General features: G+C 44.6%; 1 protein-coding gene across 1 annotated transcript in view; it reads left to right on the forward strand.

The window, feature by feature from the left end:
- Positions 1-24,491, forward strand: part of uvrag (UV radiation resistance associated gene) — a gene marked incomplete at its 3' end in the record, with an annotated part of 79,115 nt that overhangs the window by 42,172 nt on the left and 12,452 nt on the right. The window contains exon 13 of the mRNA XM_079233886.1: positions 3,006-3,081. Coding sequence (XP_079090012.1) covers positions 3,006-3,081 — 76 coding nt within the window. The remainder of the gene's footprint in view (positions 1-3,005; positions 3,082-24,491) is intronic.

The following is a 24,491-nucleotide window of genomic DNA, read 5'->3' on the forward strand; positions in this document are numbered from 1 at the left end:
CTCAAGCACTTATAGGTCATAGTTAGGGGGAAGAAGGAGGGGGGGCACATATGTGCTCACAAAGGATTATCCAAAGACCATGACCCAGTCCCCAGGGGGCACACAGAGAGGAGGTATGCCGGACACACACACACACAGAACATTCAGCACATGTCAGCACATACTGTACAGAACACATCTGAACGCATCTGCTGCTTCTGGCAGCGCGGTCATGTAACAACAGAGGCTAATGTCCAGGGGCGTTTCTAGGATTCAAGGAAAGGTATAGTTACTATGAGATAAACTCCTTGGTGTAGTTTACTATGAGATAAACTCCTTGGTGTAGTTTACTATGAGATAAACTCCTTGGTGTAGTTTACTATGAGATAAACTCCTTGGTGTAGTTTACTATGAGATAAACTCCTTGGTGTAATCCTGCTGTGGTTGATGAGAGACATTACAGAGTGAGAAAGCCAGCGCAGCAGCCTCCCCAAGGTCCTAGTGCCCTAATGTTAAGTATGATGATAGGCTATTGGATTGTAATTTTAAGGGGAGAAAACATACAAACCAGAACACACGCACATATGTAGCATGTTAGAGTTATAAATAAGTTGTCCATGTGAGAAACAATAGTTTAATTCAATGACATCACCAATTTTTTTTAAATTAATATTCAAGGCTAATTAAAAAACATCAGGATGTTTTAGCCTAGGGACGCCACTGCTCATGTCTTGTGGAATTGGTCACACTTATATTTGCTGCTAAGGGTACCCCTTTTTTTTAATCTTATGGATGTGTCGCAGTTCAGAATTTGCTTTTAGACGGCCCTTTTTAGTTTGGCTATTCATAACCATAATGTCTTTGTGTTTCAGGAGCCAATCAGAATGTTACAGAGCTGATTCCAGTAACGAATGAAAGCGCTGTCGTATAAAAGACGGACACTTTGCCAGTTGATTACTTACATGAAGACAATTATTAAGTTTTCTGAAAGGTTATGTTTAAATATGCAAATGAGGCATTATCTAGCAGAAATATCCAGAGCAAAAATCTGAACATTGGATGAAGCCAGGTTCTAAATTCTTGTTTTATTGTGTTGACATATTAGAGTCAAAGGTTTTTATAGAAGGAAGGTTGGATATCTCTTTATCGCTCCATAAATCATGAAGCAATGTCAACAGCAATAGAAAAATCCATTTTCTCTATGTTTTTTAGGAATAAAATGTTATAAATCAGCCTATATGTTAAAATATATATATATATATATATATATATATATATATATATATATATATATATATATATATATATATATATATATATATATATATATATATAACTAATAGATATCACCATGAAACTTCACCAGTTGGTTATTAGGACAATTATCTTTTTGTATCACAAGTTTCCTGAAATGTTATGATTAAATATGTAAAGTAGGCATTATTTAGTGCTAACCTTTTGGTGAATTTAGAAGAAATCTACAGACAAAATAGTCAAATAATCACCTGAATGTGTATTTTAGGGGTTTTCTTTCCACGGGTCTGAAAGAAGACATGAAGAAGCAAAATATCCCAAAAAGCGTCTCCTCTTCAATGAGGTGGTGCATGCTATCATCATTTGTTAAAGTTATTTTTGAGGTGCTGCTATAAAACAAAATTCCGTGCTGCTGTTTTGACGTGAGCCTCCCTCTGTGGCATCAGACAACAACACAAGCTGCATTAGTTAGTTTTCAGATGGAAAGGCTTGTCTTTGCAATAACATTTTCTCAGCTCATCATTCTCCTTTGACGTGACCTTCTGGCATCAACAACTGCTGCAACATTAAAAAGCAACAGCTGTTTATGTGACTAACTGCATGGATGCTGCATCTGTATGTATGTATGTATGTATGTATGTATGTACGTATATATGTACGTATATATGTACCTGGCCTTGGCAACAGCTCATGTGTGTTGTTGGATTTGTATTTATTTTTTTGTTCCCACAAACCCCAGATGTCAATTACATGTGCAGAAATGAGCGGAGCAAATCCTCTAAATAGAAGACTGTTTTTTTCACTCCTTTTAAAAAGCACTATTTCAATGTTTGGGTGAGAGGTTAAACGTGGGATTAGCTTTAGGCTACTCTGACGGTTAAGGTGAAGCATTTAGAGATGGGCTAAGATGCGAATGTAGATAACAAAGGTCACGGCAAGTATGCTGATGCAAACTGGTGTGCGTGTGTGGTTTGTCAGGGCAAAGCCCTGCTCAGTTCATGGAGCTGAAATATCTGTACCCTCCTTCGTGGGAGATCAGCAGACATAAGCACATAATGACAGGAAGGGATGAGTCCAGCCTAAGTCCCTGATAGCAAAGAGAGTTCCCTCCCCACATGTCAGCATATTCGCCTCTCTACCTAAACCCAGCACCCAGAGAGAAGGATGGGGAAGATATCCCATCTTCCCCATCCTTCGTGAGCTCAGGCATCTGACTGGCACCGGTAGGACATTCCCACCATGCTAGAAAGGGAAAGGTTCTTCTTTGTTCTCGCTCAGAGGCGGATGGACGAGCTGCTCGGACGCCTCCGCTCCTGTTTGATATTTCGGTTTAACAAGGTACGGAGGTGGCGTCTGTGGGATGGGGATCATAGACCCAGACCCGGTTTCATCTGCCTTCTGCAAGTGATATCCGAATGTAAGCGCCGCTGGCTACACGGGGCGGCCACTCTCAATGATGGGAAAGAATCCAATGCCTGTTGCGAAAGCCAAAGAGCAACAGTTGTTTGAATCTCTCAAAGTAAGATTAATAAGCAATGTACCCTTTTAATCCCAGCCCCCTTTATTGACATTTGCACATGCATAGACCTACAATATGATATACAGTATGGATTCAATGTTGTTGTAAGCTTGACTGGGCTTGACTGGGCTTAATTGGCTTGCGAGTGTCTTAACACCTTCGCTGATGGACTCTGTTGGTAATGGATCAAGTGGAATAAATCAGCTGTTCCTGTGTAACGCCGTTTTTGTCTTTTTTCTCCTCTCTTCAACAGATTCCCTTTGTACCCCAGAGGAGAGCGCTTCCATTTTGAATACGGTGTCTACTTGCTCAACAAGAACATTGCCCAGGTATGAACCGACGCGTAGTGCACACATGTGGTTCTAAATTACAACTCATTATGGTAAATGTGAAGATCTTAGAAGGTAGAAAGTAAAAACAAATATTTAGTTTCTCGCATTATATAGTATAAGTATACAATATTTTATTACAAAGGGGATCTACAGTGTCTAAAAGCTGAGATTTGTTTTGGTATATGAGTGTTTTTACGGTAGCAGGATGTGTATGTGTGAACAACTCAAAATACTATTACAGTACCTGGGTCCGTCATAATGAATGAACATGTTACTCGGTGCAACACTGATGTGTTTTCATGGTCCCCAGAAACACTTTGATGATCCTTTTGAATATATCATCTAGTGCCATCATCAGGTCAAAATTACAATTAGTCCAGTACTTTTGGGTTTATGTACAAATATTGTTTCTTTGGCGGTAGTTGGCGAATGTTAGCATGCCAGCAAAAGATTGTACCTGTGTAGCATCAGCATTGGTATTATCGTTGTGAGCATGTTAGCATGTTAGCATGTAGCTCAAAGCACCACAGTGTTCAATAGACCCTCACAGAGTCACTGGTGTGGTGTTAATAGGTTTTTGGATCCATGGCACAAAGGAATAGGATCTATCAGGCTGTGAGTACGGAGGCATCGGTTCATTGTTGGTTTTGGTCTTTTCATTTGGGATTTGTTGATATGAGGAAAACAATGGAATATCACCAGACGTGTCCTTTTAAGGTCCCTTTGAAGGAGCAGATAGTGGCTACACGAAATGTCTCCGTGTGTGAGGCTGACATCAGGTACACAAGTTGAATTAATGCCCTAAATTGGTTTCACTTTCTCTCCCCATCTCTCATAAACACACACACCTTAGGGGGAGGGTTGAACTCTTGACCTGTCCCTGCTTATTAAAGTACTCCTAATGTGTTGACCTGGGTTACTCCCTCCATTCATCTCTCAGACGTTTACCACTGGCTTATAACAATTTGCATTCCATTCCCAGTTTTTCCTCCTCATCCGGGCGGGAGCGAAAGGCCTCTCCGCTGAATAGGACCGGGCAATTAGCGCTAGCAGGTGGCTGACTTCAAACCTCTGCACGTTGGGAGGTTTTAGTTCTGAGGCCAGACCACAAGCTGCTAGCCAATATCCAAGTCTGCCATCTTCCCACCAGATTCCAATAATAAGAAAATAAGCCAGATAAGAAAACATTTGAGACAGCAAAAGAAAACAAGTGCTGCGTGAAGCCCCCAAAGGTTTTGAAAAAGCGTAATTGAACCAAAATGGAAGCCATTATCAGATGGGCTGTTAGCTCAGTGTGTGTTGTACAACGCCAAATTCTAATCTGACACTCATTCCATCAATCAACAGTCAATTTTATGTATGTAGGCCAATATCACAAACCACAAATTTTCCTCAAGGGTACATTATGCAACACCCTCAACCCTTAGAGCCCCGTAAAATGCCAGAGATAAATTAACATATATGAACGTATATCAGCACTCATCAATCCAAGCACTCTCAATAACTGTCAAGACTGAACACACGTGTGTTTGATTCTGACACACTGGGCATTTATTTTCACCATTTTGACTTCTAACAGACGCCTGGCAGTGAAGCTCAAAGAAAAGAAAGATATCCCTCATGTATCCCACAAGCTGAACCTATTGTTCTTCAGCGAGACGTACACTTTAGTGTGTGAGGTAACAGGTGATCTATAGAATAACTTGGCCCGTTAAACTATCAAAAACAGCTGATTGTGAAGGCGTTATATAAGTCAGTAACCACCGCACTTTATATTTGCACCAGAGAGAGACACGGATTCAAATGTGCATGACATTATGTAATCTTTTTCACATGTTACAACATTTGGCATGCAGTCATTTCAATGCATACTCTTACCTATCAACTCCCATAACCCCCACCCATAATCCTTTTTTATCAAAGCCATGTATCCCGATCTGAGCGCTCTGAGATTTCTGTTTCATGAATCTCATCCATGTGGTGCCATCCACTGCAGCATTGCTCGCTCACTCTTGCTGAAAGTTTAATTTGACTGCTGATGGAATACACATGCAAGTGGCTTGAGAAGAAATATTCTTTATCAGAGTCAGCTTCCCAGCAGAGACATCTGAAACTAGAAAGTGCAGTGCAGAACAACTTAAACTTGAAAAAAAACATGATATACATACAGGTACATACATTAAATATGACCTCTGCATTTTTTCGGAGCAGTTGGCTGCTGTGAAGCGCCCGGGGAGCAACTTGGGGTTTGGTCTCTTGCTCCCACGTTGGTGTATGAACAGTAGGAGCTGGGGATCGAACCGCCATCCCCAGATCTCTGCCAGGTGTGTCTGCAAAGACCACTGCTGTAATGTTTGACAGAATGTATCGACCGCGAGTGTATCAGACATGTTTTCCACTCACGTTGAACAGATACGCTCTCTGAGCTCTGTGCAGGTGGGCGTCTCACAGACGTAACTGCGTCTTGAAGCGTTTATGGCGGCTTTAAATCCATTTTTCCGACAATACGTGCGCAAACGTGAGGTTGATGCCCAATAAAAATGCACAGGATAACTGTGTCTCCGGCCGCAGAGCGGTGGCTGAGCAGCGGCGATGCGGTCAGCTGTGTGTGTTGTTCCGTTAGCCGTTAGCCAAACACACCGCCCAAAGCAATAAAAGAGAGCAAACTGTTTTCCCCCCACTGTGTCTCACTTGCGGCCGGGGGCCAGTTAAGAGGAGTGATTGAGGAGTCAGCAGTCAATCAACGGCAGAAGAAAAGGGGCAATAAAACGTGTTTTTGAGAACGTTTGAGTTACTGCAACCACGAGAGGTCCTTGCTGCAGCAGAATGCGGGATTAGCCGTGGACACACACGCACACATATATATACACACATACATGCATGCATACATACATACATACATGCATACATGCATGCATGCATACATACATACGGCCGATCTTATTATCTCCCGGCGGAGATAATAATGGCACCGTGATGGAGAAATGTCTTTTTCTGCTAGTCGAGAACGGAACAACACGTCTCTTCACAAACTTCAAAGGAATTTATTCAACAGCGGATGAATAATGAGATCCAGACAGCCGAGCGTTCTCACCTGTGTCCATGAAACCCATGCAGATAAGATTCAGACGTAACGTTTTGAACCCAGATGGAAACCATCCGCTGCAACACAGGTGGGCCCATGTGAGGGCCGCATGATCACTTTGTAAGCGTTTTCTGCGGAATGATGGATTATTAATCGACAGCGTGACGCTTTTGAGGATTTATTTCTCTGGGAAAAAACGAAAGGGTGCACGTTAAATTAAATGCAACCCGTGCACATAGAAATATAACTACTTCACTGTACCTTTACTGTAATGTCACCTGGAGGAAAACACTTCTTTTTCAGCGTATTTTGCCGGACCTCTGGGATGAAATTTCAGCTTGCGTTCAAAGCCTCGTCTCATGCGTTCCATGTGTGCCCGACTACGTCCACGTTAGGGATGAGTTATCGGGTCGACTCCACAACGGCATCGCGGCGGTACACGAGCGGGCCGCCTCCATGTGATGGTGATAATACACAGTCGATGAAATGCAACCTACTGCAAACGGAGATCCCCCTCCCGGTTCGGCTGCCCGTCGCATTAGACTCAATAGACGCATTAGACTCTCATTCTTTCAGCGGCTCGGATCTCACATCACCACACATGTGAGGCCCAGACCTTTCTGCTCTGTTTCTTGCTCGTTTACTGGGGGTTATATCAGGAAATGGTCCCCATACATTGAGCTGTGTCTTCTGCTGTTGACGACCAACAGACATTATTTCATTTGCAGCACACGTTATTATTTAGTCTGTGTTTTTTTTTTTGGGGGGGTCTTTTAGTGGGCTCCTCTTGTTGAGCCAGGCTTGCTTACGCGACCATTGCTGGCTCTGTGATGCAAAGCAGAGGTCCGGTTTCGCGGCAGACCCCGGCCCGCCGACCGACTACAGCTTGGGTGGGAGACATTAGGTGCTCATCTCTTATTAAATGACCCTGTGTGGCTGCGTTTGAAAGTGATACCGGGGACGCTGGCGAAGGATTCGGGGGGGCCACAGCAGATCGCCCCTGCTTTGATGTGGCCGAGGGAGAAGTTTGCTTTTATTAGGGCCTCGTGTTCGTGAGGCCGGGGGCAAAGGCTGGGGAGGCTGTTTGGAGCACCCCTGGATGTCTGGTTGGAACGCGCTGCCATGTTGCCACCGCGGGTTCATTTGTAAACCAGCTCTCTCACCAGCTCCCTCCTTATTTATTAAAATATTTATCTCTAAATATTGCAAAATCGGCAATGTCTGAGCGACGTGTGAGCATGCATACTTTCTCTTTGGTCCCAGTCGTGCGTGTGTGTGTGTGTGTGTGTGTGTGTGTGTGTGTGTGTGTGTGTGTGAGATCCACTAGGCTGCGTTGTTGTGAAACCGGCATGTGGGGCTGATTACTTGACAACTGATGCTACACAAAACCTTTAGGTTTTTAGGAGGAGGGGTCGGGCTAAACAATTAGTCCTCAGTCACTTAAGCTCGGCGTATCATATGTTGCGGGCCTCGGGCACAGGAAAGCTAGTATCGGGAATTAAAACACAGCAAATCCCGGTCGAGGCTCAGCGAGGTCACCTCTGGGTTCACCTCCATATTTTCGTCTCCTGGGGGAAAGTCGCCTGCAGTCTCCCACCTTCCGAGTCTCTGGGCAATTTCACGCCGCGACCTGCAGGCAGAGCGCCATTCTGGTGGTCCGAAAAACGTACGTCAGAGCGCCGGCTGCCATTAAGAGTGGCAACTGTGGCTCCATAAAACATGCCTCCGACTCATGGGGGAGCCTACTGTGTTTAGTGGTTAGTGGAGGTGGCGGCAAGCGGAACGGGGGCTGGTTGGCTGGAGGTATTCATTTCAAAGCTATTTGGAGAGGTTGTAGGCGCTCAGGCAAGAGAAAACGTTTGCTTAGAAATGCCAAAAAATAATGAGCAATTTAACAATGGACGTGTTAGATCTAGAGGGGTGTTTTGCAGTGAAATGTCATGAAAATGAATTCACGTCACAGCTTGTCAGGCTTTATGCATTATGAACTCTCACATGCAGCAAGTTCATTAGCACAGTAAAGTCTGTAGAAACCCGTCAGGATCTTTGCATTCTATTCATACCTAAACTTCACAAATTAATTTTAAAACAAGCAAGTTTACATGTAGCAAAAGGGCGGACTCAGAATGTTGCATGGTCTGATCCACAGACACCAATCACAACCTTACAAGGAGACCTGGTTTGGATATAATAAAAAAAAAGAAGAAAAATTGTTCTTTTCCTCCCCTGACACCACTGAAACTGAGATGTAAACAAAAGTCTGACTGATGTGTAACTGAGCAATGAGCTGACTGGAGAGCAGTCTCTGTTTGCTATTTAAATAATGGACATATGCTTCAGTGGCTGGAAGCAAACCCATTCCACCTCTCGCGTCTCCTCTTTTCACTCTTTGATTTTTTTTCTCATCTCTGCTCATTTGACATGTTCCAAAGTCGGGGCCCCTCCCTCGGCCCTTCATCCCTCCCCGTGACAAAGCTCATGACCCCCAGTCAACAGAGATACGACGTAGTCTTGGCACGGCCAGCACTTTAGCAGCCATTAGCTCATGTGATTGTGCTTCGATAAAAACCATATGACCCACGCAAAGACATGCAAAAGAAGAGAACATTACGCAGCCCCGCCCACCCCATATCTCCCCCTCCTTGTCAAGACCGTTAACATTTCCCAATGAGAACTATCTCCACCTCGAATGTTGCCGATGGGACGGCCCACAACTGGACTTTGTGAATATAGCTGACTCCCTGCAGTGAAACAATGGGCGTCCCATATTTGCGCATGAACTCAGTTTTTCCACAGTTGACATTTTTGTAAGCAGTTGTGTGTTTACTCTGCGTTGCTCCACAAGCCTGTGAATCAGAAGTGGCTGTGCACGCTCAGTGATTGTGTAATAGTTAGATGTTGGATGACGTGTATTGCTGTTCGTCTGTGTTACTCTGACTAATCATATTGCATGTTTGTTTTGTGTTGCACACTATGCTGCAAAGTCTTTGCCCTTTTGAGGACAATTGCAGTTGAAAGTTGGAAACGTGCGCTTCCATCTTCCTCGTGGGAAATCCATTGTACGTGCACAAGACTCTGTCTCTTAACTCACTTCTCACATTCTTTGCTTTCCAATTATATTCAATATTTACTTTATTATAACGAACAGGGCTGAATGAGATGTCAGTGAGAGCTATAATGTGTCAGACCCCATATCACATTTTATTACTTAAAACATGAGGGAATTGTTGTACCTGGCTTCATCCAATGTTCAGATTTCTGTTCTGGAAATGGTGCAAGATAATGCCTTATTTGCATATTTAATCATAACATGTTAGAACACCTTTTAATACAAACACATGATTGTGTTATGTAAGTAATTAAAGGTTTCTGTTAGTTAAAATGTTTGACCTATTCACCTGTAGTCTCTCTCGATTTAATAATCCTTCATCGCAGCTAACAAGGATCCATTATTTATAATTCTAGAAGAAAGGTCCGGCTCTATCACTCCTCCACGGCTTAAATTCCTTTGAACGGGAACATTTTTTAGACCGAACTATTCCAGATATCCCTCAGAAGCCTGCTGGTCTTCCTGTCCGGGTCCAACTCAGGCGTGCGGTTGAAAGACTCACTCCTGTGTGCGTTCCAGAAAACAATCCAGAAAAGAAAAAAAGGGAAAAGATGATTACATCTCCACTGTCCAAACACACTCCTCAACGTTCAGAAATCCTAATGTGGCCCAGTGTAGGCCACGCTGTTTGTTTACCTGAACCCTGGACCACGGCTCCCCGGGCGCTAGCACCATCTCTCACTTCCAGACTCTGCCTGGAAGTAATCAGGCCATTTCAACCGCCTGCTGCCACTCATTGTCTCCATCCTTCCATAACAGCCACATCCGTTTTCCATTTCACTGGGAGTGATATGGTAAAGCGCATAATGGGTGGGACAGACGGCAGAAAATGTAGCGCCAAGCCAACGTAATACTGTATACGTCACTCTGAGTCCGAACAGGAAGGAGTGAAGTTCTCGTCTCGGCCGAGCCGCAAACGTGTGTGTGTGTTTCTGCTTCAGCGCGGCGAAGAACAACCTGAATCCGCTCTGAGCGTCCTCTCCCACGTGGCCACATGCTGTACAAATGTTGGGTAATCACCCCCTTGTATCGAATAGAGGATAAGTTATAGACCCCTGAGTCTGACAATGTGTTTTGCATTTGGACGCCATTTAAGGTGCCACTTTTAACCAGATCTCCCTACTCCGCTGACAGTAAAAAGCACTTCATTAGTGTACTTTATTTGTCACGGTTCAAGCGAGGAATTATTTTTGGCAGGTCATAAGTGGGTTCGGTTGAGAGCGGCATGGGTTGTGTCAGCGGCCTGACACAGACAGTAGGCTGCAAGGAGAGAGGAGGGGAGTCTGTTTTCATAATGCTGGATTTCAGATTAGATCAGTCATAAGGCTGATGTCTGAAGCCTATTATTATAACGGGGTGCATTACATAATGCAGATTATAGGTGCATTAACCTCAAATGTAATGTTGTGCTTTTTTAATGTCCCTTTAATTAACTCCATGTATCTTCAAATTTTAATAATAAGCAAAAAGGAGCATCTTGATGACCGAGTGGTTCCAGCGCATGAAACCAGACGGCAACCTCCGGTTCTGCCGAGTTAAGCCGATGCAGCAATGACTTAAAACGTGCATCCTCTCTACTGACCAGCAGGGGGCGCCTTGAAGTCTGATCGTATGGAAGTTCATGAGAAAAGGACTCATGAGCTTATGATCAATCTCCAGTCTACTTTTCAAGTAATTTACTAAATGATGTACATTTAGTAAATTATGGCCCATTTAGAGTCAAATGGACCAAAAAGGAGTATGCTTTAGGGCGGGCTTACTGTGATTGACAGGTCGTTGCTGCCACCAGAGCCGTAAACGCCGTCTCTACGTCACTTGTCCACAGTCAAAATATCACTTCTGTTCATTGGTTGCGAGCAAAACCACATGGCGACGGCCGTAATCCAAGGCAAAATGGCCAATGGGTGACATCACGATGACTACGTCCACTTCTTATATGCAGTCTATGATATAAATGCAACATTGCCCGACACGTTTCTTCACTGTCCCAAAGGGAAAAATGCCAGGGGGGCTGAATGCTTCACTTCCACAACAACGCATTATCACCCATAACCGGCGTATGAGCGCAGTGCAGAGCGGCGGCCAGTGGGGCGCCCTCACATGCACCAACATGCACGAAAAGCAACCTGAGGTCTATGTTTCTCAGCTCAGGCTGAGTAAATGACGTGTGAGGAGAAGCTCAAACCAGCTCCCCGCACTGCAACAGGAGGAATCACGACCGAGAACTTCCATTTACTGTAGATAAGAAGTGGTCTTATTCTGCTCTGAAGAAACCGCCTGAAGGGGAAAAAAGAGGGAGGGGAGAAGCTCCCAGCGGTTAAGTCGTGCCGTGGTTCTCTGAAACTCCTTGATCAAGCTACCTATTAACCAAACCCAGGCCTTAACGTATACTTCTCTATGCCCATGGGTTTTCATAGCCCTACTGTGTGGTCCCAGTTTTCCATCAACAAACTTCTGTTGTTAGCTACAGCGCGCATCCAGTGCCACTCATTGGCCAGAGCGGGTTGTTGTGGGACCCTTTTTTTTACAACCAGAAGCAGGAGAACCCGTTTCTATAAAGGGAGATTTTCCATGCACTGCTCTATCAGGGAGATTGTGGAAAGGCTACAGTGGGCTTGCAAAGCCTTAACCACTCCCGCAGGTCCCTGCGTTTGATAAGAAACGAGAACCTAAGTCATCGACGCTCCAGGCCTGACCAAAGAGAGTGTCTTCTGCAGTCCGTCGGCCAAAGGTAGCGGTTCACAAAGCGGGTCTCGGACCTCAGTTGTGTGTCACCGTCCCGCGGTTTCCAGCGTGGGGGCGAGTGTGTGCCGTCGGTGCGCTGCGATTTTTGCCTGAGCCCCAGGGTTTTATGGGAATTCCTCTGGACAGCCACCTATGACTTTATGAAACACTTAAATTCGTCTAATTGAATTTCCACATTTTGTGGTTGTAGTTCCAGGTTTTGTCCCATCACCACAAAGGAGCCCCAGAGCCGCTCGTTCCACTAAGTATAAGGATGGAAGTAAATGCTAGTCCTGTGTCTGTGTGACTGAGTGTGTAGGAGAGTAAGAGTCAGTTCCATATGTGCCAAAGTATAGTCGTTCAGTTTCTGAAATGATAGTATATTTTATCTCGTAACATCATAATAAATAGGTTGAGTAGGATGATATATTAAGTGGCCTGCTTTATTCGCTCTTATCGTCTTCTCTAGTCAGTCAGAATGTCTCCTTCCCACAGGTCAGCCCGTGGGTTCCACTGGCAAAGTGTTTTCCGAACTACGAGGGCTTTGCCGGGATTCCGGGTGTTTGGGAAAAGTGTTGGCCGTTCCGCTCCGTCATTTACTTAATAGCGCGTCTGCAGTTTCCAGCTGGTTTGAATTTGTAGCCGAGGCCTGTATGTTTGGAGCCCGGCTCTCCTGATGTCTCGCTGCGTCCTCCAACGCTCGTCTCCGGGCCGCATCTGTAGATGAAAGGAGGAGGAGCGAGGGGAAAGAAGTCTTCACTGGAGGTTATATCTCTTTCTGGGATCGTAGTTATGTCACTGTGTGTTTTTAAATTATCTGCATGCTGTTTTTTCTCTCGTTGAAGTACAAAACAAAAGAGTTCTGTTGTTGTCTGGCCAAGCAATAGAGAACACTGGTGTCATACAACGTCTTCAAAGAATGGCGAAGGGCAGAGACCAAGTATATTTTATGTCGGCAAGTTTATAAAAACTTGTTTTTCTTGTTAATTCATCAAACCACGTGTGCTGTCACGAGGGTGTTTGGGAGTAGAGGTCCTCCATCATGAGCGGAGGCCTCGCCGCGGCTCGATGACACTGAACAGCTCTCAGAATAAAACAATGCTGGCCTCATCTGGTCAGTATGTATAAGAATAGCAGCCATCCTGTCTATCCGGTGCCGTTTCTTGCTTCCATGTGGGTTTCATTACAGCTCTCTGACTCCAGCCAATCGGCAGCATTTCATCTGAATTAGCGCAGCGCCTCTGGACCACAGAGAATTAGTTTCTTTCCCCTAATTTTTTATTTACTTTATCAAGTTAATGTCAGCATTAGTCTCTTTCTCTGAATGTCAATCGCTCCAACACTCCCCTCCAACAAATACGGTCCCACCTCATTAGGCCAGTGTGTCTCTCCATCACCCTCTGATGTCAGTTTCTATTACTCCGCCAGGAGGAGAGGATACCGCCGTGGTGTCATCCACTCTGCCATCCAGCCACTGCCTTCTGTCTTTATTAATGAAGCGTCTGTGATGAGCCGAGGCCTGTTGTCCCAGAGGCCAAATCATCGTTTTACAGTTATTGAGGGAAAAAGGGGGCCAAGTGGCTCATGAAAGCAGCTGTTAAATAAACACCAGCTCAAGTAAAAAAAATAAAAAAAAGGAGGAGGAGGCTGAGTGAGAGTTCCTTTTGAAAAGTAATTAGTGTAAAAGGTGAATCAGACTAACAGTTTTTCCCAATATATTGGCTGTATGAACACTGTAAAAGCTTCTCACCAGTGCGATGCTAAATGGGGTGAAGGAATACGGGAAAAATGCATGCAAATGTTTTCTATAACAACTATGCACACCGGTTGCGACTAGCTAACATTAACCATTAACTACACTTTGATGCTAACATTAACTGTTGTGGCTAGCCGAGTTCCATGAACATATAATGTAACATATAAGTGTATATCGGCTACATTATTATACAACAATCTCAGGCGATCGCGGGCCATATATAGTCCTTTATTTGGCAGGTTAGGTGTTTAGTCATCAGACATACATGATTGGGTGTGAAGGGGGCGGCTCGTCGTTCTATAGGCGCAGCGCCCCGAATCACCAAAAGTCTGAACAATGTCCCATTGGGCCGAGAGTCCATCCGTCCGGCAGTCCCTCGACCTGAAAACCAACGCTCAGGCTTCCTCGCTCTCCGTGCAACAATCAGAAGCACATGGCTAATTATTATGCAGAGCGTTGATATTTATATGACCTCCGTTGGAGCAAAGCGTTTCATAAGAACCCACTAAATCAGTTGTTATAAATTGCTGCGCAAGGAATATTGACCATTCCTGAAATGATTTTATGGAGGTTAATTGGCTTGAGTCTCACAGGAGACTCATTGCTGAGTGTGTGAAGTCGGAGGCACTGCCGAAGGTCTAGTTCCAGTTACACACAACCTTTTATACTTTATGGATTCAGTTTGATTGCATCTCAACTGTTTTGTTTGTTGTTACGCTCCAGATTGTTACTCACCCAATTATGACGCCACAAACAGCATCTCTAAAGTTTAAGTAGACAAATTCAGTGCCAATACTGTTGTCGTCCCCATGGAGACCGGTTAAAACATGTCTCGGCCAAGTCGTTGGCTTTCCAGAGCAATTAGGATGCCGTCCACAGAAACTGCACCCAGATACAAATATAAACACAAATGCACACGCTGTAATTATATAATGTCAGCTCATGCGTTTGGCTTTTTACGCGCTCGGAGCCTGAAGCCTCACGACCGAGATTTTTGAGAGGAGGAGAGTGTTTCTGTGAGAACCGGGCGGCCGGAGAGACGTTCATAATTCATCTGCACCCTCCCGGTTGACGAGGAGTTTCTCCACCTGACCACAAAGTCCCGATCAATAAATCCAACCGAGGAGAGGCGCTGCGTGAGCAGTGCTCTGGATTGGTGATGTATCATGTCACTTTAGAATAAGTCATTAATAAAGGGTACATTGATGGTTAATGCAACTTAAATAGTCCCTTTAACAATGCAAAAATAAGTTACTAATTCTGCTATAATTTATTTGTATGTAACAGTTTATTGCTGCACACGTTATTATTAGGTTGCATACAATATTCAGTATTTGTTACGGATTACAAATTGCTTAAAGGTTTACAAATAATTTGATAAATTACCCAGCTGCCAAAAAGAATGTTGGAGTTTTACGTTTAATCCATCTATAAGAATTTCATAGATGGATGTGCACGTGATGTTTGTGGATGTTTTCCAAACACTTTTTTAAAGCTTTACAAATAACTTGCTAATCAAGAACAGATAACGTAATGTGGTGCATGTAATGTGTACAACAATGATCTGTTCATAAACGGTAAACTACCCATGAACCAAAGTTTAATTAACTATCAATTTACAATGAATTAACGGTGGTTATTATAAAGTGTTGCACTGTACGGCAGCTAATCTTTCTAAAGCTACAATGGTTAGTTTCTTTTTTATAAATTGGCTGTTGCAGGAGAGCCGGATTTCACTTTAACCTTCAATTCAGCAGTGGCCTCGTTCCAGCTCATTAGAGAGTTAGAAACCACACATTCAACCTCACACTCTTTCCCTCATGCTGAATTAATGGAACCATCCACATAGTTGGCTACCAAAAGTGTGTGTGTGTAGGGGGAGTAAAACTCAGCCACACAATAGCTATTTGTTTCTTGTTCATCAGTCTGATTCTGCCTCTCTTCAAGTCGTCCGCACATTTGTTTCCTTGAGAAATCTTTCGAAAGATTCCGCCATTTATGTATATTTCTTTATGTATATGTTGTTTATTTATTTCTTATGAAAACCTTTTTTTCTGGAGAGTTGTCGGACACATAAAGTTGTTATCATTTGACTGTATCTGGATTTTGTGCAAATCTAAATGAAAGGGAATGTTGCGTATTGTGTTTTATTATGTTACAGTATATTACAGTATGTTTATTGTCTGGCTGTAGCACATGGAGGCTGGGGAGGAAGTGTAGCAAATTAATCTAATCATTGTCCTCATGGGCAAACAAGTTAAGAGCCGTGAGCTGTTATTATTAAGCATAAAGTTGAGCGGGTTGAACTCTGGACAGCCCTCCGTCTGAGGACATTGTGAGCTTGGATCCGCCAGTCTAAGCACAGATTACACCATTTTATCTGATTTAAAAACAAAACCGCAAATGCTCCACATGTTGGCTTTTTTGCAACAAGTATTTCTAGGGTAAGATCAAATATTGTATACGATTAATTGACCTTGATTCTATTAAGCTATTCATTATGACCAAGTCTCTCTGTATTGGACTAACACTGCAGCCAAAACTGCACTAAGAGTTTTGACACTCGGCAGAGTCACAGCTGAACAAACCCAGATGAGGAGAGAACGCTCCGGGCTCTCCGAGGTAAACCGGACACGGCCTCTCCTCCTCCCGCGCCGTGGCCGCTTTCTATTTGATACCTGGAACCAATGAAACGGAAAGCCAAGGGTTCCTTATTCTCTTCCGTTTATTGTACCATTATTCTGCTTTGTCATTTTTATTTTTTTCCATCTGGAGAAATCATTTGTATCGCTATTTTATTTGCAGAACATACGCACTGGATTTTACTGGACAATCCCCTCCAGTCAAATCAGGGACTAAGACTGGAGATAGTGAATTTAATTGCGAGGCATTACTACTATTTCATTTTTTGCTCAAAGAGTAGCACTCAACCATCTAACAGTTTAGTATCACTTTTTGTGTGAGATTAATATCAATAATTATTAGTATTAATTGTATTTGTATAGCAGCTTAAAAGGTACTCAAGGCACTTGACACAGATAGAATAGAAGCAATAACAATGTACACAAGAGAGATTACCTAATAAACTAAAACATACTTCACTAGCTTCACAGGTTAAAAGCAGATCCAAAGATCTTTGCAAAGTCCCGCCCCCATGTTGGAGTTAATTCTTGAAGCACAATGTGGACTTTGCCAGCTGACCGCTCATCTATTCTCCGAGTATTCTCCGGTACAGCTGATCTGTCGGCTTCCAACTATCATGCGTGCTAATACTTCATATGTTTATAACCATATCCTGACGGCTCTGGCTGGCTCCCACACATTTACACAGATTCTCCCGAAAACGAAATATCTTGCAAAACGCCAGCACGTCCGGTGTGCGTATATGCATTAAACATGGATATGAAAGAACTTCTCCCTTTCCAATTTCTACTTTTATCCTCACCAGGCCAAATTCCTCCTCGGGGTAGTTTGATGCTGCGTGTTTTATGCTGGTAGAATAGTAGCATGATCCGTCTGGAGATCCCTTTGAACTGTGAAATATTGGATGCCTCAGCTTTAATCCGAGGCTCTCTGATTACTGCTTTGATAGGCATGTAGTTGGCCAGTCTGAAGGCCTGCCATGGTTATTTTTCTGTCATCAAGGTTGTATTCATACTTGACATATTGCTTCTATGAAGCGGGCTGAACGGGGTTCAATAATGTTGTTTTCCGGATGCAAACATTGGCTACTTTTACGTCTTGAGGAATTGAGAGAAACAATCAAAGTGAATCCCAGAGTGGTAATCGTCCATTCTTCATTTCTTGCTATGGCTCACTCGCCCTTTTTTGACTTGTTAAAATAACTGCAGACATTTGGATAAGTATCTCTCGTCAGCCGACACTTTGAAAGCAATACGTTTTGAAAGTTAGTAACTGGGACAGATGAAGAGGAATGTACACAATATGGCAGCCCAGACTCTCCCCAATGGCCTCCAATCCGGTGGTAATACTAATAGAAAAATCTCAGTCGTAAAACCATCCACAAAATAAAGAGGAAGCGAAGGAAATATAATGCGGCCATTCACGAGCAGTGGAAGGGAGAGACATTGTGGGCAGCGTGAAGCCGGGATAGGCACCTGCCCACAAACCATATATTCATCCTACTATTTTCCTAGGGGCCTTGTGGAAACACAACACGCACATAAAAAAAGATTTCCCTTGTAAAATACCACAACACTTTTTATTCCAAATAATAAAACGAGTGTGATCAGACTCTAAATTGAAATAATGTTTTAACGACTATATTTGGCAGCTTCGTTTAAAAGGCGGCGTACGACAACTAGGGCAAAGTTTGTAGCATATTTTTTTTTCGGGAGCACTTTCCTCCCATTTCTGTATCTTTCCAGCTGAGGGCAAGACATTAGGCCAGGCTGTGCTCCCTTCCTTCCAGTTCCCCATCGCACATCTTGTGCCCTTCACTGTTTTGGCACCGTTCGCCCTCCCAACATCCGTACGCTTTGAACTGGGAACTACAGAGCCGTGAATTAGCACCGTCTCGCCCCGGGCACCAGGGCTGCCGCGGAGGATTGATGATGGCCCCGCATGCCAACACTGCTAACAGGAAGTTGACCCCAGTGTTGTGACTTCACAAACGGGGTCAGCCCCTGGGTGCGAGTCGGGTTACTTACCAGCAATAGCCGGGCTCCGGTGTCACAGTGATGAGGGCAATTAGCCCTGGAGGACCAGGGGCTCGTCCGTTAGGTGTCACTGTAGCACGCAACACTCCTTGGCCTCCTCTGGATGCTGATCGGCATACACAGACTGAATACCCACATCATGAAGGGGTCTCATTAGGACTGTAAGCATGGCGGTACCCTCCCCGCGGTGATTGGGGTCAGAGGAGACTGACATTGGTCTCTTGTCCCCTCCACCCCCCAAACTGAATTTCCTATTCATCTCGCGCGGCCTTTCCCGTAATTGTGTAAATCTGTTGACTGGATTTGGCGGGCAATATGATACGCAGCAAAGTGTAACGACAAGTACCGCGACGGAAGAGTCTGGTTTGAGTTATAGTTGTGCGTTTGAATGTGAAGCTGGGCACCACACCTGTATTGCATTACCACAGTGTGCTAGGAGACGGAGCGGAGGGGAAGAGCGAAAGGAGCCGAGTTAGAGGAAGTTAAATGAAGTGGAAGAAAGCTCCAGTATGCGATATTAAAAACTGTTTTATTACACGCTTGTTTGAAATGGCAACAGAGACAGGAAGTGCAAAGAATATTACATTTCATCTGTGGAGGAAGTGCTTTATTTAACGTGTAGTGCGGCAGTTCCCATGGACGCGCGTGTCGAGTTTGCTTTGGTTCTTAAACATCTTACAGCGATAAGGCTGCCGCTAAAGTCAATAACTTAGTCAAACACCATAATCTCAAACACATACCGCGCCACTATCTGCTATCTAATCGTCTGGAGGTGTGGATATGTTTATGAAAGTGAAAGGCTTTTCGGGGCCCCTGCACATCTCGAGAGCCCTCTGGAAGGCAATTTGCGTCGAAGTACAGAGTTTTTCTTCGTAATTCTATCACACGTCGGAGGAAACTCCCAGCGGCCTCATCTTTTTCCTCTGTCACTGCGCCTCTGCGTTTCGCTAGCTTGCTTAACTGTTCGCCTCGGTGGCTTGTGGCGCCCGTGTTCTCGCGACTTGAACGGCAAGCACGCGAAGTAGACAACTCCCGACGCCGTAAACCACGAGCTCACAAGATCCATTTGAAGGCAGCATTAGATGGTAGAGGTTGATAAAAGCCATACATGATTAACCCATTGCTTTTATTCAACACAGAAACAACAAGAGTTACATTTCATCTGTTTTCCCAACAACCCCTAAATATGAATATCTAAATACTGCCTGATCATATCTGAACATTAACAAACTCCAGCAGGTGTTGATTTAATTAGAGTAAATGAAAGTGTGATATATTTTCTCAAACCCTGGAGGGCTGACAGTTATTCTCTGGTATCGCCCATGTTGACACATTTATGGAATTTACGGGAGCAGTTTATCAGCCGCCCCATCATTAAACATTGACATAAAATCTGATAATGACTTTAAAGACTCGGCCCGATTTCTATCCAATCAGGTTAAAAAACACACACACTGTTCTGGCAATGGAAGACTTGAGTCGCTGGCGGACTCCGCAGCTTCAGCTCCATTCGCCGTTTCCTTTGAAGTGATTTTGTCGAGCTTAAGAGTTCCTACACAGTTTGTTGTGTTGGCGGTTTACTACGTCTGAACATTTTGATTGAAAACAAACTCCACACAGAAGAAGTAGTAATGGGATACGTTGCTGATCCTTCTTTTCTCTTTCTGTTTGCCCTTTGGACCGTTTGAAGCCGGGCCTTTCGGAGGAACAACGCTTTCCCCGAGTCGTCGTGTCGCCGCGTCAACATTTCAGTGCGGCATTTTCTCACTCAGTCCGCATTCCAGTGTAGGAAGTGGAAGCGTTAGGAAATTCAATCAAATTGTAAAGATTTCAGCAAATACGTTTTTGCAAGGATTGTTTAAGACGGCGGGGGATTCCTCCCACTATGAATATGTGGGAAGATATTTTCTGTGGTAAGCAAACGCCTGTGGTGTTTATGGATCCAGATTCCCAGTTTGGCTGGAAGACGGGATGATGATGATGATGACCGTGGCACGTATTCAAGGCCAAAAACTGCTCCGAGTTTCTGTTGCGAATGAATTATACGACTCGAGCCAGACTCAAACAACTTCTCAGCCCAGCTCTGTATATTTATTGAGACACATGAAAGGCTGCAGTGATTAATCAAGTTGGATCTCATATTCAACGGCGCACCACATGATTGTTGAGGTCTTGGGCCTCTAGTACGCCATGTGAGGCTTCACCTACCGTCGCCCGATATAACGGTGAATAACGACAGAGGATTTGGCTATAAATACCCAGCGAGGGGAACATTTCATCCTCACATTCTCCTTCTCCTGTGAAACGTATTTACAATCATTCCTTCACGTCGCAGCTCCCATCTGCAGCCGCTTCGTCTCGGCCCGCTCTCGTCTGCGTCCTGGTCAACATTTCACTGTAACTTATTTAGTGGATGAGTGAAGGCTGCACAGAGCCAGTTTCATTTTGTGCCAGATGGGCAGAATCATTGGAGCGCTGTAGCCAACTTAATCAACCATTTCAAATCCACCAGTGAGCTAGAAAGAGCTTCTCAGAGTGAGAGGGGGGATCCTGTGGAATATACATGAAATAAACACAAAGAAAAACACATATGACGATGATGCTGATAAGACCAGAAAGTAATTTTTTTGTTTTTTTCCGGATCCACAATCCTACATCCACCCATTCCTACTATTTGCATAAATTACTTATTTAAATATGCCTGTACACCTTCACAGTTTGAACGTAGAGATGTAGAGTGATTTTTTTTCTTCTATTATTATTTCTGTCATAGCTACAAACACTGCAAAGGGGAAAGTAGAATTCAAGTAAGATTGCAAAGAGCCGTTTCCTAGTCACTTTCTGGTTCGGCCCCCGAGGTGAGAAATCAACAATAATTCATTGTTTTGTTTCCCACGATCAAAGCAATAGTTGAGCATAGTTCTGTTATGCTGTAGGTTTTGGGCTAAAATAAATACACTGTGAAACACAAGAACACGTGAGCGCTGTAATTCTTCTGGACGAGTCAAACTGTTTACTGAAACGTCAAAACAATAGATCAGACAGAAAATCTCTGCATCTGTAAATACGGCCTTCTGATGGACGTCCTCACCGATCAGATCAGCTCGCTGAGGTGAATGAGTTGTTTACGCCTTCGGAGCCGGACTTCCAAAAAGGTTGGCAGCGTCAGAGCTGCTGGCAAAGATCCCGAGCTTATGTGTGGCTCGCAGAGCCGTAAACAAAAAGAACGTAAGATAATTGGATGGATGTGCCACTGTGTGAGTCGGTCGCAGGGAAACAAACAGGCGTGCGTAATGAGAGGATTAAAACCGGAACATGCACGCGCTGATTTAACGGCCGACCACAATGAGAGTAAAACATCACCTGCTGCTATCGCGGAAGTTCTGCTCATGCAGTCCGGTGTGAAAGGAATCATCTGCAGGCAAATTCTTGGCCCAAGTGAATACCTCCTTCAGCGTAATCGTGTGGGGTATGTGGTCTACATGCGCCAGCCAGATGGCTGCAGAGGACACCATGGATGCTCAAACTAAAACGGCTGGTTCTTGCATTTCTCACTTGAAGTTAAATGCATTAAAATCCTTGAGTAAAGGCCCGTAACATGCAGCACCACCTGTATCGGTCCAAATAGAAGTGAATGCAACATTAGCTTAGATATTGAATAGTTTAGTTTTAACTTCCACAGACTACTTAGCGGTTTGACCGACCCCTTTCTTTGTTTTGGGGGCGTGCAGATCTCTGGGACGCCGTTAGCTTCGGCTTAGTTAGCCAAAGCACGCAGATGTCACAGCACTTCCTGTCCGGATCGGTAGAAGCGACGGGACAAGCGGGTCAGGAACCGTAACCGACGAGTCCACACCGACGGCCATCATTTGTTGCAGGATGTTTTCTTACGCCCGCAATATCGTTCGGCCCCTCTGATATCATTTGTTTTTACAGCTTCTTCTTTTTTTTTCTTCTTCTCTGGTATGTAAGCCGTTCGGGAATCAGGCACATCCCCTGACATATTGTCAGTGGCAGGTTATCTCCCATAGCTCCACTTCTCTACATATGAGGTCTGTGTACGTCTGCGTCAAACTCGCGCTCTCTGCTGAAGTATTCAGTCCACAGTTCGACCAGAGGGACGGTGGAGGGAGGAACACCTGGTTATCCCCTCTATAACAAGCCGTCATACCTAATGAGCTCCCTGATTATCCCCCCCAGGGACTACGTAAAACATGTACTCTGTAAAATAAGCTTTTCTATTTTTACCCCAGTGGACAAAAGCCCGCTGATTATGAATCGCAGGGTAACAGTCCATGATGCAGGTCAGACATGCACAGGATACTCCCGGGTTTGATTATTGAGACTTTTAACCCTCTTGACACATGAAACGCTCTTGATGAAAACACCCTGCCTCCCAGGCGGACTTTTCCTCCAGCGACGGTGGAAGAGCGGCTGTCAAACGATGCTAATGACGCGCACCGGGGGAACCGGCGGGATGTCCGCCGCTGACGACTGGCTTTTCTTTTCATTTTTTTCTTAACTTGGGCGCTCCCTCCTACGCCACGCCATCACCAATCAAGCTCAAAGTTCCCTGCAGCCCGCCCACATTCGCGGGCCTGATGTGAGGGTGATTAGCGCCGACAAACCCATGGGGGAAACGGCGATACGTGGCATCAGACGGGCCGTGTTTGTTTAGCCTCTGCACAGAGCTCGGGGCAAACAAGCAGGTTTTTTGGCACGTACCGTAAACGGACTGTTTCCCCGACGGCTCTAGTCGGCTTCAGCGTGTTTACGCGTGGTCGCGGCTCCGGCGGATTGGCAGGCCGTGACTGTTTACACCGCTGCGTTCATCGGGCTGTTGCTTTTTCTTCGAGACGGATGAGGCTGAGTCCCCCTCCCTCCCCCCAAACTCTCAGATGTGTCAGCTCAGTTCAGCGCTCATCCTCTAGACTCTCACACAAACCTTTTCGCAGTGATTCCCGCTGATTGCTACGCTGCAGAGTCCCCACTGCCCTGTGTGGGTTTTTGTAGAAGAGCAAAACAGAGAAGGGAGTGTCCAGACACAAAGGTGTGAGCAGCGACAAGGGGAGACCTGGCTGGATCTGTTTCACTATGTCATCATGGGAAAGGCCCCCCACCCCATCCGCCAACTCCTCTCACCTTTCAGCTTCCCTCAATGGGCCCTGGGAATTTCTCACCACGATCTGGTTAGCCCCTATTACAAAGAAGCCCGTGGCCAGCAGCTTGAAAGCACCCTTCCCGTACACATAAGCACGAGCACGCAAAGGCCTCCGCCAGCATTCATCACGGTGATGTATGAAAGGGAAACGAGGAATGACAAGCTGTCTCAGGTGGACTGATTCTGAGCCATTTGTGTGATCTGGTCTGGAGCTGTTGAATTAGGGAACCCTCAGAGGTTGTTTCCCGTTGCCGTGTTTGCACAAGAATTCTCACTTCGTTGGCTCGCGGATTCAGAAATTACAGCGTAAACCACTTAGAGTGATCACGGATATAGTGATCAACCGCTTATATGGATCAAAAAGCTTGGGATTTTTAAATAATAAGCTTATAGTAGTCAAGTAGTTGGCTTACAGTATTCATTTTGGGTCTTTACATACATGACAACATATGGGAAATCATTTTAAAGCTATGGTAGGCTCGCGTTACTTACATTTTTGTTCCATTTTTTTGCTTTCCTCCCATGCTACTTTGCCTCGAGGTCACCCTTAAAACACATATTGTACACCCTTCTGTCTACTTCTCTTTGAAATGGCTTCTTTCCAAAAAAATTAAGTATTTATTTAGAGAGTGCAGTTAGTGACAGAGTGGGCTCCAAGGTAGCAATGAAGGGCGGGACTTAGCAGATGGTCAATAAGGGGGTCATCTGCATGAGCATTTAAGAAAAAGAAAGGTTATATAATCATCTGCTTGTAGCGATCAGGTTGACCAGGCCATCAATCACAAATCTGCGTTTTTATTCCTGAAATCAATTAGTTGTTTCACCTCATTCAAGACATTGCCTCATATCAGTTACAACACACTCCCAACGGCCAGTTTCTACACACTTTCCCC

The sequence above is a fragment of the Taurulus bubalis genome (assembly GCF_910589615.1).
Source record: "Taurulus bubalis genome assembly, chromosome: 2".
NCBI lineage: Eukaryota > Metazoa > Chordata > Actinopteri > Perciformes > Cottidae > Taurulus > Taurulus bubalis.